The 16,932-nt window shown below is 35.6% G+C and overlaps 1 protein-coding gene across 1 annotated transcript in view; it reads left to right on the top strand.

Annotated features, from left to right (window-relative positions):
• The window catches only part of LOC150078878 (RAB11-binding protein RELCH homolog), a 450,480-nt gene that overhangs the window by 276,336 nt on the left and 157,212 nt on the right, over nt 1-16,932 (top strand). The window contains exon 15 of the mRNA XM_090382879.1: nt 7,957-8,113. Within this exon, the coding sequence (XP_090239005.1) occupies nt 7,957-8,113 (157 nt within the window). The remainder of the gene's footprint in view (nt 1-7,956; nt 8,114-16,932) is intronic.

Genomic DNA, 16,932 nt, shown 5'->3' with positions numbered 1-16,932 from the left:
AAATTTAACTGAAAGCCTTAAGTTAGAAAAAAATATATACACCGATGAGCCAAAACATTATGACCAGCGAGTCGTTATGCAAATCAAAGAAACTGCAGATGAACTACAGTGTGAGCGTGGGTCGGGACATGGTATAAAAAACACCTGATACTGAGCTCTGTTAATCAGTGTTACTCTTATTCTTCAGATGGGAAAGGCAGTGGACTTAAGTGAGTTTGACAAAGGCCAAATTGTAATGGCCAGACGACTGGGTCAGAGCATATCTGAAATTGTACGGCTGGTGGGGTGCTTACGGTCAGCCATGGTTAGTATCTACCAAAAGTGGTCCGAGGAGGGGAAACCCACCAACCGCCAGCAAGCTGTTGGACGACCGTGGCTCATCGATGCTCGAGGTGAGTGGAGGCTCTCCCAAATGGTATGTGGCAACAGAAGGGCGACTATGGAGCAATTTGCCAGTAATTGGAATGCTGATGACAGGAGTAATGTGTCACAACACACAGTACATCGAACCCTGCCGAAAATGGGACTGCGTAGCCACAGGCAGCTCCAAGTGCCCATGCTAATTACGGTTCACCAGCGACAGCACCTACAATGGTCACGCGAGCATCAAAACTGCACCTGGAGTGATTGGAAGAAAGTTGTCTGGTCCGATGAATCACATTTCCTGTTGCACCATGTGGATGGCCGGGTACGTGTGCATCGTTTACCTGGGGTAGTGATGCCACCTGGATGCACTGTGGGATGAAAACAAGCCGGTGGCGGCAGTGTCATGCTTTGGGCATTGTTCTGCTGGGATACCTTGGGTCCAGTCATCCATGTGCCGGGCACTCTGACATCTACCACCTACCTTAACACCATTGCTGACCAGGTACACCCTTTCATGGCAATGGTCTTCCCCTCTGGTGGTGCTGTCTTTCAGCAGGATAATGCACCATGCCACACTGCCCGGATTGTTCGAGACTGGTTCGCAGAACATGAGGAAGACTTCCAGGTATTTCCCTGGCCTCCAAATTCCCCAGACATTAATCCCATCGAGCATCTATGGTTTGTGTTCGAACAGCAACTCCGATCTGCGGCATCTCAACCACGGACCTTACAGGAGTTAAAGGATCTGCTGGTTACGCGTTGGTACCAGATACCACAAGATATATTTTGAAATCTTGTAGTGCCCACTAGCTGTTTTGGCTGCATGTGGAGGACCAACATCATATTAGGTAGGTCATCATAATGTTTTGGCTCATTGGTCTATATATATATATATATATATAGATAATAAAGTACTGGCATGATGACAACTATATCAATACAGTCAAATGTATTGATATGTTTTTTTTTTTTTTTTTTTTTTTAGCTTTCCATGATTTTTAGGATTATTAAAATGGTGCATAATGAAAAAATTGCCATAAAGAGTTTTATGTTATTTATTGTAATATTTACACATAATGTACATATAATCAATTTTATTAATAAGCAAGCCAAAATACAATTTAAGATAAAATTACAAAAATGCAATTACAGTAAAAAAATACAAATACAATTGCAATATTTTTTTTTATAATATATAATGTGGATGGCCACATTAAATATTATAAAAAGAGATGAATGGATATCTGTCGTAGCAATTCAAAGAGTATTTTATAAATTTACGTCAGAAATTCTATTAATTCAAAAATATCTATAATAAACATGGACCATTTATTATATATATTTTGAAAATGACCAGGGGCCAGATTATGCACATTCATGGGCTGGAGGTTGTCCACCCCTGATCTAAGCCATTACCATCTCTTTCAAAAAGAAAGAGCTGAACAAGAAAATTTTATCTTGCAAATCAGACATGGCTACAACATAAAAAAATTATACAAAAAACCCAAAGATGACAACAACAACCTTGAACTACAGATCTCCAAAAAACTAACCTGAGTTAAAGTAGCAGTTATGTAATCTTATGTGAACAAATTGTCAAAAACATGAAAAGATCCCAAGATGAAGATCTGAGCGTAACATTAATAGTGGCAAATGATGCAAGTAAGCTTATACAGCATCAGTCAAAACAACCCGCTTCCCACAACACCTGTCCATCTCTAATACTTTTGTCTGGTTCTTTCTTAAATTTATTCCCAATTTCACCTACTACTCTTTCACAACTGCCCACCTTCACGTCAGATGGAAGTTTGTTCCAACAATACAGGATCATTTATCTTGGTAAGACTACCATTTGTTCCTCTCACTAATCTTGTTGCTCCTTTCTGGATGTGTTTCAACAGATCCACATCCTTCCTAAGACATAAGTCATTGTAAAGGAAGATGATTAGTCTGATAATATTATTTCTAAAATCATACACGAGACAATGAGAATTTTGTTATGAATCAGAGAAACCAAGCAACACCAGAACCATTCCTCTGGTTCATAACAACAGAAGTCAAAAGGCTGCAAGAATACTCAAACTTTTAATTTGTTAACCAACTATACAGATCTTGCTCCTCAAAAAGAAAAGTTATGGCATGCTAACTAGACAGATGAACCAAAGGCCAAATCTACAAACTCACTTTTGAATACCAACAAGTTTCTGTATGTGAATAATACAGATATGCAGATCACACCCACAAGAAAGATGTATGTGGAAGGATTGAAAATTTCCATGCAGCTATGCATGCAAGCTGCACTGCAACTTTGATTCCACTCCAATTCTGTTCGCATCTTAACCACCTTACCTCAGAGTTGCTTATTTTATAATATATTACATCGTATGAATCAGAGTTGTACTACTCAATATGTTCTATGTTGATAATAATATACACCTCAATATAGTGCGTAGAACATTTCCGTATGATACCCTCCAGAAATTAAAACAGAAAAAACGAAAAAATCGACAACTTACCGGTACATTAGAGTAAAATATAAATAATCAATTTAACACAATTCAAATCAATTTCAAACAATTTAAAATCAAATTAACCCAATTAAAAAAATCTAACGAAAATATTCAAAACGATTTTCCTTCCTGAAGCTGACAACGCTTTTCGACCGTATGTCGGGATCACAGGAATGAAAATTCGTGATCACAGGAATGAATTTTCATTCCTGTGATCATGACATACGGTCGAAAAGCGTTGTCAGCTTCAGGAAGGAAAATCGTTTTGAATATTTTCGTTAGATTTTTTAATTGCGTTAATTTGATTTTAAATTGTTTGAAATTGATTTGAATTGTGTTAAATTGATTATTTAATTATTTATATTTTACTCTAATGTACCGGTAAGTTGTCGATTTTTTTCGTTTTTTCCGTTTTAATTTCTGGAGGGTATCATACGGAAGTGTTCTACGCACTGTATTGAGGTAAACTCCTTTTATTATTTCACTATAATGTATTACAGAGGTATAACTATCAACAGAAAAGAGGGAGTGCACATCAGACCAGAATACTTTCACAGATTCCAAAAAGACACAAAACTCTTTCCAATAAAAAAAAAAAAAAAAAAAGACATTAACAACAGAATTATAGGGAGAGGTTTTCCAATCTTAAAAACAGATAATAACAGACCTCCAGGAAGAATGAACACTGCATACCTCCACAAAGAAGAGGTTTGCCTCTTCTTTGTGGAGCCAACAAAAATGCTGCCACTATAATTTAATATAAAAATAAAATACAGTGCACAGAATATAAAAATAATACCTTTTACCTTGGTAAGGTAAGTTAATTTAGAGAATTTGATCTTATCTTACTTGATAATTTTCAAAACTGAAATATCTATGTTTTAGGGTTTTATTTTATATATATAGACAATATATTATAAAGAAGAGTAAACTTTTTTTTATAATATATTCAGTCTACTTCTCATGGGTGCAGTGAGGGCTAGTTGCTTTGCATTGTTCATACTGGCCACTATTTTCCCTTTATTTTCTGTAAATAAAGAAAATCTACTTCATTTATCTCTCTTTGGTGGCAGTCTGTTTTTGTCAGTAGTTGAGAGCTTAGGGCCTCCATGGTGCGATAATATTGCTTCGGTGGGCTGGCATTTGAGTGAATGTCTGTTGTGGTAATTTGCATTATGCTCGAAATGCACGGCTGTTATGTCCAGGGGCCATCTGTGAGTTTGGATACGACAGTTGTCTATTATCTGTTTCTTGCTTTGTTTGGCATTTTTCTTTTGTGGTGTTTTTTATTTATTTATTTTTTATTATTATTTTTTTTAAATTTATATCACACTTTTCACACTTTTATTGGCCTCAACACGGTTAGGTGGTGTCAATCTAAATTATTATTTATTGGCTTTTTTGCCTTACATTTAATATTTTCCAAATTTTCTACATACATATTCCTTCCATTCTCCTTCCTTTTCTACTTTCATCCTCATTTATTTATTTGTTACTTTGCTCTTTTTCCCACACTTTTTCATATTATATATATATAGACAATTCCGGTTATTTAGAACTAGGTGCATTTTGGCCCGATTAAGCAGCTGTTCCAATTATGCAAAGTTTCACATAAATAATTAAAAAGATTAAAAAAAAAAAGACAAACTACCATTTCACTGAGCAACAAATTATTTATTAAAATAATTTTCAGAATAAATTAGAGCCAAATATTTAATATTTAAATATTCTTCGTGCAGAACTTTCCATTTTGGCTCATTGTCAATATCAACATCATTAATGACCAGTCCGAGGATACGTATGTTGTCCTTCTATTTAATCCTATTAAAAGTAAAATACACAACAAATTGGAGAAAAATATTTGATATTTAAACATTTAATTTTATAACAAACATATGCATACTTGCTCTTCAACTTTTAGTTCCTAATTGTCATTGATGGAGGAATTTATCTAGTGTACTATACTGCGTTCTTTTGATTTACTGTGAGTGAACACATCAGCACAGATATCTAGTACAGCCAATGGACTGCCTTCATTGCCTTCCTGCATGAAGTATCGTCGTATACCTTCAATAAATTTCCTGGCATCCTGTGTAGTCACTTGTTCAAGTTCAGATGTGTCACCTTCATCACCTTCTGATTCCTCGTCTTGGTGTTTTGATAGAATGCTTTCAACGATTGTATCCTCACAATTTTAATTTTTGTTGTAACATTCAATATTGTCAACACCTTCAAATTCTTCATAGTTCCTAATTTTTGCAGTTCTGAAACCACTTCATATTCACTTTGGGTTGTTTCTGGCATCTCCAAGCCTGAAAGCTTAAAACTAAAGTGAGAAAAACAGTTCAGAATTGTCAACTATCAGCAACAAACTGTATTGCCTGAAGATTAACATTTGCACTCACTTCCTTGGCTGTGGAAGATGATGTCAGTAGATTTTCTTCAATCGCTTCTAGGATGTGGTTCACTAACTTTCCGTGGTACAACTTCCAATTTTTTATGATTCCTATATCCATTGTCTGCACCAAAGATGTTGTGTTGGCAGGCAAGAAATTGCCGCTGGATGTTTTTCAAACACTCTGAACACTTAGGGTGTGCCACACAATTGTCAAGAATCAGAAGAACCTTTCTTGATTTCCACTGTAATTCCACATGCCACCACATTAACCATTCCTTAAAAATTTCAGAAATCATCTATGCATTCTTATTAGCATAGTACTTGACTGGTAAACTGTCCATTCTTAGCCCCTTAAAGCATCAAGGTTTATCACTTTTCCCAATAACCGATACCTGCTTTTTATCAGTTCCTGAACATGTTTGAACAACATAACATAGTTATGCAATCCATTTCTTTCTTTGAACCCGACAATGTTACATGACTGTAGCACAGAGAACCATCTTGCGTGATAAAGAAGCCTGTTTCATCAGCACTGTAGATATCATCTGCACAAAATTTCTGAAGTAAGATGGGTAGTTTCTTGGATTTCCATTCTTCTGCACTTATAGCATCAGCACTATCTTTTTCACCATGTGCTTTCTTGAATTTAATCCCATGCCCACATTTCCATTGAGAAAACCAACCATCTGTTGCTTTAAAATCATCACAACCCAGCTTTTTAGCTAGCTCCTCTGAATTCTTTTTCAACATTGGACCACTGATCCACACTCCTCATCCCGTTACAATGGAGAACCTCTGGTTTAAGGTATCCTCAAGGTCAAGATCCTTACATTAACATTTATATTTTTGGGATGCGCCCTGTTTTCCATCTTGTGTCCATTCCCCTCACAGTTTATCTTGCTGGTGTATCAGGCGTACAATTGTAGATTTCAGTACTCCAGCTATCTCCACCAAATGACGATGACTGATATTGGGCAGACGGTCTTTTATCTGGTACAGTAAAGCCATTTTTTTCGGCTAGTGAAAAATCTTTACATGGCATCTTGTTAAGGGTCTGAAATTTTATAAAATTAAAATAAAAAATTAACAAAAATCACATCACTGAAAAGTCTCTATACTTCCTGATTCGGCATTGGTTCAGTATGAATTATAACACAAGTGCACACAACTAATGCTAATTAGACAGTATGCTCTGAGAAGGCAAAACAAGAGTGAGATGAGTGATTAGTCATCCACGTGAGACAAACAGAAAATCTGGGGTAGAAACAAAGTGAAAGGAGAAAGAAGAGGGAGAATAGACAAACTCAAGCTTCCTGATGAGTCATTTACAAGTGTCAACTAGAAGGTTAGGGGAGATCTGGAGGGAAACTAGAAAGAAGAGGGAAAATACGCAAAACCAGGCTTCCTGTCTGCCACGGTTGTGTATAGTAATCTCAAGTGCTGCAGTCTCCTTCCCCAATTAAATGGCACGTTGTCCCAATTAAGGGAAGAAAACCCTTGCTATTTTTACAGGTTCTGTTCTTTAAGATTTGTCCCAAATAAACGGCTGCCCCTATTAAAGGTGGCTCAAATAACTGGAATCCACTGTATATATTTGTTATTTTTTTAACATAGTCACTACAGGGGCTCTAGAGAAATTCCCTGTCCCAAAAAAAGGGAGCAGGTATTACAGTGATGGGTATCCAAATACCCATTCATAATTCCACCCACACTCTCATTATGCAGTTAGTTAATATGAGCTGACAATTTCATCAGTACTGTATTTGTCAAGCTACAGAGTAAAAGGAATTGCTTATTGAACTTTCTAAACAGGATTTTATTATATCACATACATCTCTGTATGTAATATTCTTATAAAGTATGGTATTTTTGTTACTAAGTAGTCTGGTTTATTTCAAAATTCTCTCTGAAAGTTTTTTCACCATTACTTACATAATACGGTCAGGATACCCTTCTCTTCTTTACTCATAAGTGTCATAGTTGTGAAGGACTGTTCTTTTGTAATTATTGATTAAAATTATAAATGAATTATGCCAATAATTACCAATGAGAAGTTTTTATTATTTTTTTTTTCTTTTGAATTTTATAGTGTATTCCTAGTCTTTCACCCAAGAAACAGTTATGGCAAAATTAATAATGGTCATATTTACATAACCACATTAATTATTATTAATATAATAATTAATGTGGTTATGTACCATCTCTCTCTCTCTCTCTCTCTGAGTGAGTTTCCCATTTTAAAGCCAGTTTTTCAGAAAACATCCTCCTTGGAATGCTAAGGGACAACAGAGAACATATCTATTTGCATTCCATATTTTAATTTTGGTTCATGCTTAGTTTTACTGTTCACTTTAAAATAAAATTACAATATTAGCATTTTTTTAGTTTTATAAATGTCAAAGAATTGAATATCATAAATTTAGGATACTTAAAACTCTTACTTAATTTTGATAAAATTTTGAATACAAATTGAGAATATGACAAACTTTTCCACCAATTTCATTTTTAAATTAAAAAAAAAAAAATCAGATGCACATTTCATTCTCGCATAATGTAAATCTGAAATTAAATTCATTTCATTATTCATAAAATCATTTGTTTTACAACTACTGATCATTATTAATGTTCAAAAATTTATGAATTATAATATATTAATTTATTATGTTCATTTCGTTTAACTAGTTGATCGGTTACCCATTTTCTCCTTTCCACTTCAAGATCCATGTGTTATTCTTGGAGACAGCTTAAAGTTTTCAGTTTTGATCAAACATTTTGATAGATATATCAGTGAAGAATGGTATAAACCCTGGGAAAAATGTGACTGGCTTCTGAAAACATTGTAAGTAAATTCAAATAGTTGCTTAAAAGAAACCTAAATGCTGCATGTTATTGTTTGTTATTTGGTTTTTAAGAGCATTAGCAACTAAGGGCATATTGCTCCGGGATATGCGGTGGTCATTCCCTGACCTTTCCCATCCTCCGTATTTGGTTGTCACAGGCTCGAATCCCGGTCTAATCAAGAAACGTGTGCTATGCACTGCTGCTCCTGCCTGCCCGGCTACGGAGAAATGCTGCATGCATTTAGCTCTTAACTCTTCATACTAATAGTAGATTGTTTTTACAATAAGTTTCTGTTAGGTTCTAGTTTTTATTTTATCAATGTTTTCTGGGTTATTTAATTGGTTAAGTTATTTTTAGCTCTCTTTCTTTAACCTAACAGTGCTCACAGGTGTCATTTCAAAATATTGAATATATGTTAATTGTTGGTTAAAGATTAATGGCTGAAATTTTCTCTGTGCTTTTCTAGAGTATTTTATGTATTCTACAGTAAAAGAGGAAAGCAACTGTAAGGTATAGCAGAACCATTCTTTTGGCTATTTTGTTTAATAACGTTCTGCGTCTTCCTATATACACAGGCATGTATTTAATTACATAACATATGTCACAGTACATATATGTTTTATACTAATAAATTTGAGAGTTACCTCAATATCCAAATAGGCGATCTTCTTTTCCAACTTCCTAGATAAAATTAATTAGAATAAATCAAAATTTACATTTAATTTTAAATCTCCGAGCAAATTATAAGCAAAAAATACCTCAATGTGCTCATACTTCCCGTACGTGAACCCTACAAGCACCGGAAAACAAGTCTACATCAACCAGCTCCAGACACTAGTTAACCCATGCACTTAAGAAGACTGAATGCATTTTGTCAAAATTAAAATCAAAACTCCATATAAAATCATGTAATACCTTCTAAATCTAAACTCCTTTGAAGGGACCAAACTTTTTGTCATCGAGACGTTTTCACAAGAAGGATGATAAAACTGATGTTTTAAATTTTGCCCCTATGTTTATACATTAGTTTATACATAATTGCGCATGTGCACAAAGGCCCATGAGTCCGAGATTATATAAGGACAACAAATATTAATAGAATGTTCTCTAATTCTCATTTCAACCGTTTCCACTATAAGTAACTTGATAAAATTCCGCTGTATTGTGAGAACCTTCGTTTCCCAAAATAAAAACGAATGGTTTTCATGTACCACTTGGAAAGAAAGTTCCGTAGCTCCTGACCATTGAGCTCTAACAGAAGCTTCATGTTGTTTTAGTCTTACAGAAAGCATATTTTTTGAGGAGCCTATATATAATGCATTACAATCTCCACAAGAAATACAATAAACAATATAATTTATCTCACCACTATTATTTAAAAACAGCGAAGAATTTTTAATTAAAGACTGAAGTTTATAGGTAGGCCTAGCCACTATTTTGAATTCTTTATTCATGAAAAGTGCATTTAATTTCTTATGCCACTGTTCGACATAAAGAAGCGGAATAAAATATTTTTTAGAAATTATGCTATTGTGTGGTGTGTTTCTTACTATACTCATAGCCTGTAACTTAATATTATTTATGGTGTTTAGGGGATAATCTCTTTTTAAAAGACGACCTGCGAGTTCCTCTATTTCATTCCTCAAGTCAACATGGGTAGTTATATATTTGTATGCATTCATAAACTGATTTAAAATAACTGACCGTTTATACGAAAAGGGGTGGTAGCTTTCATAATGTAAAAATAAGCCTACATTCATGGGTTTTCTATATATTTTAAATTGAAGTGATTCGTTTACTCTCGTTAGAGTAAAGTTCAGAAAATTGATTGAATTTTTGTTCGCATCCTCATATTCCAATGTAAATTTTAACCTACTTTGTATATTATTAACAATTTGAAAAATATCAAATATTGTTTTTTTTATCTGCTATAATTAAGATGTCATCAAGATATCTGCAGTAAAATTTTATATTTGATACAAAAGGAGTGATGAGTAATTGTTCAATCCTATCAAGGTAAAAAAAAGTAAAGTGCAGCCATTATCAACCCACTGTAGGATGGAAGCCTCCTCAACAATTCATGCTGAGGGAAATGGACCATAATCTGCCACGCTGGTTTATCAGTTTAAAAACATCATGTTTAGGTAATTTAATAGGAAGGCTACTGAAGGAATCTTTATTTAAAAGCTCCCACAATATGTCTAGCGAAAATTCAATATTCACATTAGTATAGAGAGATTCTACATCTAAAGAACAAAAAACATTATCCGTTTCCAACCTACAATCTTTTAACATAGTGAATAGGTAGTCTGAATTTTTTATGTTGAACCTAAGTAGTAGTAGTAGTGGTGGCATGTGATGCAAGAAAGCAAGTGTATGAGCATCAGCCAAAGAAAAAAAAAATCACACCATTCCCTCCAAACGCCTGTCCAGTTCCTCCTTAAATTTTTTTAACCTATCAACTTCCACAACGACAGATGGAAGTTTGTTCCAGCAATTAACCAATCACTGACTAAAGGGAAATTTCCGCACATCTATTCTACATCTGTGTTTTCTTAATTTGAATTTATGCCCCCTTAGGTTCGTAATCTGAACAAGTGGAAGGATCCCATCAGAATTCAGCATGCTCAACCCATTCAAGGCCTTATACACCTCAATCAGATCACCGCGCAGGTGCCTAGTCTCCAGCCACTGCAATTTGCAGAACTTAAGCTTCTCTTGGTAAGCGGATCCCTTCATTCCCCTCACCAATCTTGTTGCCCTTCTCTGTACACGTTCAAGCAAATCTACATCCTTCCTAAAATGAGGCCTCCAGACCTGTATGCAGTACTCAAGGCGTGGCCTGATCATTGCCTTATACAGGTGATCCCAGCTTAACGCTGATAATTCGTTCCAGAAAAACAGAGCGCTAAGTGAATCCGTGCTAAGCGAGCGCCACATTCCCATAAGGTAACATATGTATTTGTGAGTTGCGGTCGGTGCCAAAATATATTACCTAATCAATAATAAACGGAGTGAAAAGATGCACAAATGTCGGTCAAAATATTTAATATTCAAATATTTGTACATATAAAATATTCTGCATTACATACGTATATAATTATGTGGTAACTAACTACTTACGTATCAAAAGTAAAGTTGAAATTCCAATTAAAATAATGAATTTAATTGATTTCATTTAATTGACGAATTTAATCATGAAAAATGTGTGGATTTTGGGTTGAACTTTGGCTCTCTTCCAAATAAACTAAAAGGGGTATTAATTTTAAATCCCCCTCAGCGTTACCACCCAACAATAAAGTCAATCGATCCTTCGCCGCTTTGAAACCTGGCATGTTTTTTTCTTCTTTCGATAAGAAACTTCTTTTAGGCATTCGTTTTCACAAAAGTCCTGCTTCATCTATGTTAAAAACTTGAGAAAGTATAACACATAATACGCCTCTTCAATAATTTTAACATGTTCTTTTTTGAAAGTTTCAGCTCCTTGATCTGCACTAGCGGCTTCTCCCTGGATTTTAAATCTATTCAACCAGCCCTTACCAGTTTTAAATGGTTCCACATTTTTTTTTTTTTTTTTTTTTAGGCAAGTTTTCTTCAGGTCATCATATTGGCTAATCTCTTTCTCTCTCTCTCTCTCTCTCTCTCTCTCTCTCTCTCTCTCTCTTTTTTTTTTTCTTTTTTTTTTTAATATTTAACTTAACTGAATTCTGCATTGGAATATTATCTTCAATAAAATTAGTCTTTCCATTTAAATCCTAATAACCGGCGTAGTCCCAGTTGCTTGCAGTGGAACAGCTATCTTTCCCGCTGCTAAAATTAATTCTTTATTTTTTTATAATTGTTCTTACAGTTAAAGTTGCAAGTCGTAAATTATGCCACACATCCGTTTGTCGTTGACCGGAATCGATTCGCTTCAAAACGTCTAATTTAATTTTCAAATTCAGTCTCTTTCTTACATTTATAGTCTTCGTACTGCACCCAGACGTTGCTTTTTATTCCTATCGGTCATTATTAGCTCTTCGAAAATGTAACTGCATTTGTTGCATTAATTATGATACAATGTTCAAGTAAACTGTCCGTTATGCACGATTTTTAATACTGTACTGAGTGATGACTAGACTTCCGATAAATGCACATAACGCAAATATTACAGGCAATATACTTGATAATTTTTTAAAATGTTGATCTCGGAACTACGTAACAAGTCACTGTACTGCAATTAAATTAGCGTGCGAGAAAATTTCACAAATCGGCGTGGGAAACATTTTAATGCTGTTTTGCTATTCATTTTCAAGCTATCGACTCCATCAAATGAAACGATTTCGTTAATTATGCCAAAAATGCAATCCGTAAAAGAGCATTATAGTGATCTGTGACAGCGTTATAGTCAGATATGGGTTGTTATATAAGAACAGTGTTTTAATAGCGAATCAGCGTAAAGTGAACCGCATTATAACGGGGAGCCTGCTGTATATCATTGACAAAACCCCATGACCTGCCCTGGCAGCCTGTCTGCATTGCTCAGAAAACTTCATATCTGACTGCACAATTACTCCCAGGTCTTTTTCATTTTCTACCACCTTAAGTGTAGTACCACACAGTTGGTACGTTTCTCTGGGGTTACTTCTACCCATATGCAGTACTTAGCATTTGTCAAGGTTAAACTTCAGTTGCCACTTTTTAGCCGATCTGCCCAAATTTTCTAGATCCTGTTGCAGTAGCACACTGCCATTACTGTCATTAACAACCCTGTTAATTGACAAAATGCGTTCTGTCTTCTTAAGTGCGTGGGTTATCTAGCATCTGGAGCTGGTTGATGTCGACTTGTTTTCCGGTGCTTGTAGGATTCATGTACGGGAAGTATGAGCACATTGAGGTATTTTTATAATTTGCTTATACTCAGAGATGTAAATTTTGGTTTATTCTAATTCATTTTATCCCGGAAGTTGGAAAATATCTCCTATTTGGATATTGGGGTAACTCTCAAATTTATTAGTACAGTTTATAAAAGGAGATTAATTGAGATTTCTATCTCTTAGATACTTTACAATACATGTTTTATATATACAGTAGCCCTGCTTCTCAGCGCTTGTTCCACTTTTTCTGCATATCACACTCAGCAGCCTAGTCCGAGAAGGGCATCAGCCGCTATTTGATTGTCAGTGATTCAGTCTGTTTATAGCATATGTTAGTGTAAATATGTTATTAGGCTTTTGTATGCATTAGCAAGTGAAATAAGGCTTTGTTCCACTTTTTGGTGATTTTTGTTTTTCAGCAGGGTTCTGGAACCAAACCCACCCTATGAATGGGGCCCCTGATTGATTGGGGGGGCAGGGGGGGCAGGCGATGGCCCTTCTTTGACTTCTGAGGAAAAGAGGATCAATGATGAATTAGAGACTGTATGTCAGACCCAGTGGACTAATTCTGACTGAGAAGGGTAGACAGACAGACAGACAGACATGCTTTCCTCCCCTCCATTCATACTGTTGGCCTGAGGTCTCTTCCCTGGCTTGTTTGTTTGTTATGTTTGTTTGTTATTTTGGTTTTTAGGAGCATTAGCAACTAAGGCCATATTGCTCCGGGATATACGGTGGTCATTCCATGACCTTTCCGCATTCTCCATATTTGGTGGTGACGGGCTCGAACCCCGGTCTAATCAAGAAGCGTGTGCTACGCACTGCTGCTCCTTCCCACCTGGCTACGGAGGCGCTCCCTGGCTTGTTGCCTCCTCACTAGACTGCTTGAGTCTAGGCTTTTCAACTGGGCCTGGTGCCATCAGAATTATGATCATGTGATGAGCCAGTTACTGGCCTCCACATTATGTTGTATTGTCTGTTATACAGACTGGCCCTTCTTTGACTTCTGAGGAAAAGAGGATCAATGATGAATTAGAGACTGCATGTCAGACCCAGTGGACTAATTCTGACTGAGAAGGGTAGACAGACAGACAGACATGCTTTCCTCCCCTCCATTCATACTGTTGGCCTGAGGTCTCTTCCCTGGCTTGTTGCTTCCTCACTAGACTGCTTGAGTCTAGGCTTTTCAACTGGGCCTGGTGCCATCAGAATTATGATCATGTGATGAGCCACTTACCTGGCCTCCACATTATGTTGTATTGTCTGTTATACAGATTTGCACGCTCTGCGCAAGATATACTGGCTCTCTACAAAGACACTGTTTGTGTCTTGTTTGAAGATTTTGATTATTTTAATCAATTTTGTTGCTTTGTGAGAGTGATTTTAACCACAGAGCAGCTTTGTATTAGTAGATACCAACCTCCACTTGGTAGTGACAGTAACTCGTAGTGGGGGTGTGACGATCTGTCCCCACTGTAAAGCTAATGGTCGCTGCTCAAGCTGTTCTTTCATTTACATGTTTATATTTTGTGTTGGCTGTTGAGTCTCTGTTTTTGAGTTAAGCAACCCAGCTGATAAGTTGAGAATTTCAAACAGATGAGAGTCACTAGTTGTATGTTGGATGAAGCCAAGAGGGCAGCTGGGATGCAAGCTTGCTCGATATGTTAATGTAATATGCACGTATATTTAATTACATAAAATAGGTCACAGTACACATGTTATATATATATATATATAACAGATAATTCATATAAAAATAAAAATAAAATTAATATATATACCAGCAGCATGGCAAAACTGTAGAGTGAAAATTAACATAAAAATTAAATCAATAGGTGGGGAAAGTAAAGGTAACAAGACAAACTCTAGCTGAAAGTCTCCAAAATAATTTAAAGTTAGATTAAATCCAATTATATAATAATTTAGTGGCACTCCCCCAAGTAAGGTACCAGTTCTGAGAGACGTGAAATATCAAAAAAAAAGGGACTAAAACAAACTACTAAAATAAAACAAAGTAACAATATAATAGACAGACCATTATGCCCCATATCGATGGTGGACCACAAGGCCAAAATGGTCATGGAATCGCTGCGTTTCAATCACTAGACAAATCATTGCAAAGGCGAACCGATCAAAGGACCAAACCACCCCTTCCTTCTCTGATCAATCCACAAATGCAGAGGATTTGCATAGCAGTGGTCCTTATGTAGCATGAAATAAACTATAGAACAGACAGCATTCCAGAGCAGAGCCACACCACCGACATAATGTAAGCTTAACTAGCTTATATAGACAGAAAGGTGCCTCCGTAGCCAGGTGGGAAGGAGCAGCAGCAGCAGCAGCAGCAGGTGCATAGCACACGCTTCTTGATTAGACTGGGGTTCGAGCCCGTCACCACCAAATACGGAAGATGCGGAAAGGTCAGGGAATGACCACCGCATATCCCGGAGCAATATGGCCTTAGTTGCTAATGCTCCTAAAAACCAAATAACAAACAAACAACAACAATATAGACAAATCATTTCAAACACACCAAAAAAAATTATAGCCATGCACAAAAAACTCAAATTAAAAATAATATAGACAGAAAAAGTAAAATAAAATATAAATGGCAGTACAGGCGCAGCTATAGCACGTCAAATCCACTACTACCACCTGATTTATATTTGAATAATGGCTTTAAAAATTAGAATGAAATAAAATGAAATATTTAATTTTTTCATTTTATTTCATTCTAACTGAATTCAGGATATCTGAATTCAGACCCAACACCCAAGCCAACCTAAAAAACACATGCAAATCTATTTACATGGATCTACTACAGTTTGCCTTTAAAACCGCATACAAATTCAACACACCAGTAGAAGCCTTTCAAAGTTGGATAAACACTTCCACCGAACGTATTCTGGCTAGATTCAAAGAAATCATACCACTACAAAAATGCGTTATGCAATACAACCTAAAAAGAATTAACTACAAAACGAAAGAACTGCAAAATAAATTTGTCATTACAAATACAGATAAGGCCAATAACAACTTCAGCGTTATTTGCAAAAAGTTCTACATTGACACTCTTAATGAGGAGATGAACCACAGCGATACATACAAGCTTATGAACTCCACACCTAACAGAATTTAGAATATCTGAATTCAGACCCAACACCCAAGCCAACCTAAAAAACACATGCAAATCTATTTACATGGATCTACTACAGTTTGCCTTTAAAACCGCATACAAATTCAACACACCAGTAGAAGCCTTTCAAAGTTTCAAACACACCAAAAAAAAAAAAAAAAATATAGCCATGCACAAAAAACTCAAATTAAAAATAGATAATACAAGATACCCATTCATTTATTGGATCCCCAAATTCCATAAAGTCCCGATTGGAAAAGGTTCATCACCTCAGGCAAAAACAGCTACATAAAACCATCCAGTAATTTAATGGAGGACAAATTAAATAGTATAGCCAACCAAATCACTAATTCTAAAATTATTTCCAATAACAAAAAATATTTAGAATACATCAAAAACAATAGTATCAGAAGTCTATACACTTACGATTTTAAAAACCTTTTCACCAGTATATCCCACGACAATTTAATTAAAGTTCTTTTTCAGTACTATGAAAATCACCAAAATTTAATGGAATGTAATAAACAGTATTGGCACGATCTTATTAATCTTAATATCAAAAACAATTACGTGCTTATGGGAGATAGTATTTACGTACAGACTAGGGGGGTTGGCAATGGGGGCTAGCAGTTCCTGCTACATAGCCAACCTTTACCTACATTATTTCGAAAACAACATCAAAGAAGAAATTATATTCTACAGATATATTGATGATGTCCTGGTCATCAGTTTCGGCATTATAGCCCAGGAAATTTATCCCACAGATTTAACCATAGAACGCACTAATCCGGATGGCAACTTACAAGCTTACTATCTCGACTCTAG

The sequence above is a fragment of the Mastigoproctus giganteus genome, chromosome 10 (assembly GCF_048544385.1).
Source record: "Mastigoproctus giganteus isolate SK-2022 chromosome 10, ASM4854438v1, whole genome shotgun sequence".
In the NCBI taxonomy this organism is placed as follows: Eukaryota; Metazoa; Arthropoda; class Arachnida; order Uropygi; family Thelyphonidae; genus Mastigoproctus; species Mastigoproctus giganteus.
The sequence above is the reverse complement of the archived record's forward strand: the minus strand, read 5'-3'. Positions and strand labels throughout refer to the sequence as shown.